This window comes from Gymnodraco acuticeps, unplaced genomic scaffold (genome assembly GCF_902827175.1).
Source record: "Gymnodraco acuticeps unplaced genomic scaffold, fGymAcu1.1, whole genome shotgun sequence".
NCBI lineage: Eukaryota > Metazoa > Chordata > Actinopteri > Perciformes > Bathydraconidae > Gymnodraco > Gymnodraco acuticeps.
Window position 1 is genome coordinate 382,925 of NW_022990596.1, and position 5,297 is coordinate 388,221.

The 5,297-nt window shown below is 41.9% G+C and overlaps 1 protein-coding gene across 1 annotated transcript; it reads left to right on the forward strand.

The window, feature by feature from the left end:
• Positions 1-746: 746 nt before the first annotated feature.
• LOC117554465 (protein Tob1-like) lies at positions 747-4,627 on the forward strand. Its single transcript, XM_034228912.1, has 2 exons — positions 747-1,029; positions 2,446-4,627. The coding sequence occupies exon 2, from the start codon at positions 2,664-2,666 to the stop codon at positions 3,702-3,704; it is 1,041 nt and encodes a 346-aa protein (XP_034084803.1). The 5' UTR covers positions 747-1,029; positions 2,446-2,663; the 3' UTR covers positions 3,705-4,627.
• Positions 4,628-5,297: the final 670 nt, after the last annotated feature.

The window sequence follows — 5,297 nt, forward strand, 5'->3', positions numbered from 1 at the left end:
AGCATTCAGCACCACCCACACTGCTGCCAGCTGTATTGTTCCGCTATGGGGAATCTCCTCTCAGGCAGTATGCATTCATCATAACTCCTGCAGATTTTCGTGACCTGTCACTGCTCTATGTGAATAATCTAAGACAACAATTAAGTAAAGCATACGATGAAGCCTAAATTAGATCATAGTCGCGTATACGGCTCATTTTTAGTTGTAGGCTATACTCTGTGGTATAAACAATTAAGGCACATGCATTAAAAGAGCAGCAAATTATGAATACAGTGCTAACGTTGATCAGTTTATAGCAGAGCGTCCCTAATGTTGTCTAATTGTGATAGTTAGAGCAATTTATAGGCTATTCTGGTCCTCGAAAATAGAGATGGTTTAGTCGGAAAACAATCTACAATACGTATTTTTCATATTGACACATCATTTTGTTTCAAGATAACTCAAGACGGGCAAGGTTTTTCTTCATAGAACACCGTTTCTGTGTTAAAAATAATTACATTAGCCTTTCACTGTCAGCACAGACCTAGGTTATCTCTGACGCAAGCGCTCATCACAGGCGTCTCTCCCATTTCACAGAATCATATGTCAGGGATTGACATTTCAAGTCAGCCAATCAGCGCATAGCTCCGGCACCACTCACGGGGCGGGACTTTCCCTGTGGGCCAATCACAGCCACTAGTATTGTTTTGACCTCTGAAACCGCATCACCGCCTACCTCGTGCCCATGGTGAGGGAAAGCTATAAATACAGGCAACGTTGTACCAGGAGTGGGACGAAGTAGCATAACTCCCGGCGAGGCGGGAGCTACTCTGCAAGCCTGCTGAAAGAAGAAAAGAAAAAAAACTCAAAATAACCTTAAAAACAGAAACCGAAGTATACGCCAAACCTTCGAAATGTACATGTACTGGACTACTTTTTTGTAACGTTGATAATATATTCTATGTGAAGAACATATTTATACTTTTTTTTCTATTTGCACTAACTAACGGTACTTCAGAACTACTGAGAATCTTCATTTTTTACAAAAAAGTAAGTATATCCAGCTGACTTCCTTCTGTTACATTCTTTGATATGATTGTCTTTATTTAGCTTGCTGTCGTACTCAACTCAAGCTGTACCCATACTTACTAAGCTGATTTGCTGCGTCAGTACACGAAGTTAGGGAGGGGGGGTGTGTAAGTATTGTGTGTGCGTGTGACAATTTAATGTTCTTTGTGTATTACCGAAGATAAAAAATACAACATGTTTATCTCCCAGAGACTCTCTTAAAGTGCTCGTTAATTCACACTCCAGCCTACCATATTGTACGTCATTGTATTTGCATTTTCATGGGTGTTAGGCTTAAAGGCAGCAGTGAGCTATCATTATAGTTTTGCATATTTTGTGAAATTGCAACAGTGTTCATCTTAAGCTAACTAAACTGATAAGACGGATCAAGACCTGTAGCCATTTCGCAACAGTGAGGAATCTCCTCTAGGCTGTTTTTGAGTGCCGACAGTTGACGGAAGGCGATACATGTAGCAGTTATAACGTTATCCCTATGCAGTATTTATTTCCTTTATTTTATAAATGAATCAACTTGTATGTATTTAAATATCCTCGACACATACACTGAGCTCTTTTCCTTTGCAACGACTAATAGAGCACAGAATATGTCATTTCATTTGGTTTTATAGTTTCTGACATTAACATGTTATTATCCAATGTCATGTTGTAACTCTAAGTATTTCGTGTGCAAAATTGCTAAACATACGGGTGTAGCCACAGACCGTTAAGTCTTATTTCAAAACTGTTTGTATTGTGACAAACACGATTTGACCCCTTAAAAAACACTTGAATAGCTCATTCATCCTCAAGTTATCAGTATTTACCATGCATTTCCTCAGTTGAGTTGACCTTTTCCTTTGATTAAATGCAACACACCCGCATTAGTTTCCCTGTCTCCTGCTGAATAGAGGCTATCCAGTATCCTATTATGTAACAGGATTCTCGAGTATTAGTGCGAGGTTAACGTTCTCAATACCTACTTTTTGACATTTACGTAAACCCAGTTTGCCACATTAGCAAGAAATATAGGTTGAACACAGATCAGTGGGCTCTCTTCTCTGTTGGCTATTTGTGCAACAGCTGCACATTTCCTCCTATCTGAGTGTTGTGAAATTCTGCTTTGGTTGACAGTTTCGACATTCAACTTATGATATTTGAGCTCACAGCAGTCAAAACAGCTACATGCACTGGTACCACAGACAGGCATAATTAAAAAACACTATCTTACCATCTCCTTTTATACAGTCTTCAATAGTGGTCTATCAGCCAAAAGGTTTCATGACCTGATCTGGCTTTTTAAAATGATGGTGTTGAATATATTTTGAGTTCACTTGTGATTTTGTGTAAAAATGTGTGAACCAAATAATGAAGAATGTTTTTCTCTCTCTATTGTTGCAGGAAACTATTAATCACACCCTGTGGACGGACATCACTTCACTTCAAAACCAGCACTTTTTTTTTTAACCTGTTTTATCAACATCTACTGGTTGCTTTGACCATCCTGCCTGGAGAGCATCTGTGTTGCCAACCACGGATAAACAAAGCAGCCCCAGTGGACACTTTCAAGGTCAGAAACACTCAATCTTCACGCACCTGGTAAACTTCGGCAGTTAGCTATGCAGCTTGAAATCCAAGTAGCTCTCAACTTCATCATCTCCTACCTTTACAACAAGCTGCCGAGGCGGCGGGTTAACATTTTCGGCGAGGAGCTGGAAAGGCAGCTGAAGCAGAAATACGAGGGACACTGGTACCCCGACAAGCCATACAAGGGCTCAGGATTCAGATGTATCCACGTGGGGGAGAAGGTGGACCCTGTGGTGGAGAAGGCAGCCAAAGAGAGCGGGCTGGACATCGAGGATGTCCGCAACAACCTGCCTCAGGACCTCAGTGTCTGGATTGACCCCTTCGAGGTGTCCTATCAGATTGGAGAGAAGGGGCCCGTCAAAGTACTGTATGTCGATGACACCAACGAGAGTGGAGCTACAAATGGGGGGATTGATCTGGACAAGGAGATCAAGAACAGTTTCAATCCTGACGCGCAGGTATTCATGCCCATCAGTGAGCCTGTGAGCAGCGCCTCTCCAGGCTCCACCTCGCCCTCTCCTCCTTTCGGCCACTCGGCGGCAGTCAGCCCCACCTTCATGCCCCGCTCCACGCAGCCTTTAACTTTCACAACAGCCACCTTCGCCGCCACCAAGTTTGGCTCCACTAAGATGAAGAGCAGCGGACGCAACAACAACAACAATGGCGGCAGTGGTGGCGGCAGTAGTGCGGGGAACAAGGTGGCACGTACCTCTCCCACCAACCTGGGCCTGAATGTGAACAGTCTCCTGAAACAGAAAGCCATCTCCACCTCCATGCACTCTCTGTACGGGCTGGGCCTCGGGGTGCAGCAGCAGCAGCAGCAGAAGCCCTCGGCCCTGTCCCCCAACGCCAAGGAGTTTGTGTTCCCCAGCCTTCAGGGCCAGGGCAGCCAGAGCGCTCTGTTCCCCGGGGACAGCTCGCTCAGCCTCAACCCGCTGCAGTACAGCAATGCCTTCGACATGTTTGCGGCCTACGGTGGCCTTAACGACAAGTCCCTTATGGATGGCTTGAATTTCAGCTTAAACAACATGCAGTATTCTAACCAGCAATTCCAGCCAGTTATGGCCAACTAGTACATGTTAAGGTACTACTTAAGCTACTACTTCACACAGAAACAACCAGAGATAATGTGATTGGGGGGGAGGAAACAAACATAAATGCACATTATGAAAAATGAAAAAAAGAAACGTGTAAACATGAAGAGAATGTCATGGATAAAAGGAAAAAGTGACTTGTCAGCTGTAAGATCTATGTAGGAGTCTAAGAGCATGAGCCCGAGGGTGAATTACTTTGCACCCTTGAGTTATACCTTTAGTACAAGATGTCCGAGCTTGGTTACCTAAAACTTCAACATGCATCATTGTTATTTCATTTGCCAACCAAGCACAAAATATTTTTTTTATGTGACGAAATGTTTTACGATATATAAAAAAAGACAAAAAAAACCACCACAAGTCACGGCCTCTTTCAGTATTTAAACATAACTGGACAACGCCAATTTTTTCAAGAAATTGGCATAAATAAGTGGGATTTCCTGGTCTTTTTTCTATTTGTATAATTTAATTTAGTACAGAGTTTGTAAAATATCAGAGTATCTATTGTTTCTACGACATGGTATTGCATTTATATCTTTTTACTACTCCAGTGATCTGTGATGGCTGCAGCAACTTTATGTTTTCTTTTTTTATTGAAATTATAAAATGAATCCATCTTTAAGAAACACATTGACTATTCTAAAGATTGTGTACAGAATATTCCGTAGTGGTGGGATTTAAGAATATTTGCTTTTTGAAAAACATAAGAGTTGTATTTTCTGTTAAGAGTTTAAAGATTTTTGCTATATTATGGACAAAATGTAATCGTATATTAATTTTGTACCTACATTGTGCAATACTTGATAAAACAAACGGTATAACAAAGTATTTGGAGTCAGTGTCTTACATGTTAAGAGGAACTGATAGTTTATTAAGTTTGTATTAAAAAGCTTGAAAAATAATTACACCTTTTTGTCATTGATTTTTGTGGTGGAGCTGGTTGACTTTAAAGGAGTCATTTAGGGTTTCCCAACATGTCCGGACATATCCCGTATACTATGCTGAGGGCGGAACAATCACGTTGTCCTGAATGTCACTGAATGCCTCATTGGTATGCCCCAGCAAACAGTTCGCTCACATTAGGTCAGGTTGAAAGAATGATGTTACTATTGTGTAAAATACCATGACACATTTCATAGCATCTGCCTGTTACTTCATATATTAGTACACAAGCCTCACCATGTGACCTCAGCCACATTTGTTCACACCATGCAGGCGCTGTTGCCCTTGGGCTAAGTGTCATCACACATATGGATAGTGGGAGTGTGCTCGTGTCAAGCCTGATAACCTCTTGAACTAAAAGCAAGGCCCTTATGTACGGCGAGGATGTTGGCGAACAGGCGGCTAACCCTCATTTGAAAAGCACAAAGTACACAGCAGGCAGATGGAGACATGGTATTCCACCTCCAGGGATTCAGCATAGTCACTTATTAACTGTAATAATAAAAGACATCATGCAATGCTGGTGGAAAACGGTACTAAAACATGTTCTGGGGAGTGTGTCTGAATGCTAAGCTGGTCAGTTACATTTGACCCAGTGTCCTCAAGGATGTGGCCTGTTAATGGATAACT

Coding starts and splice junctions, on each gene's coding strand:
- LOC117554465 (XM_034228912.1), top strand. CDS start 2,664: ATGCAGCTTGAAATCCAAGTAGCTCTCAACTTCATCATCTCCTACCTT.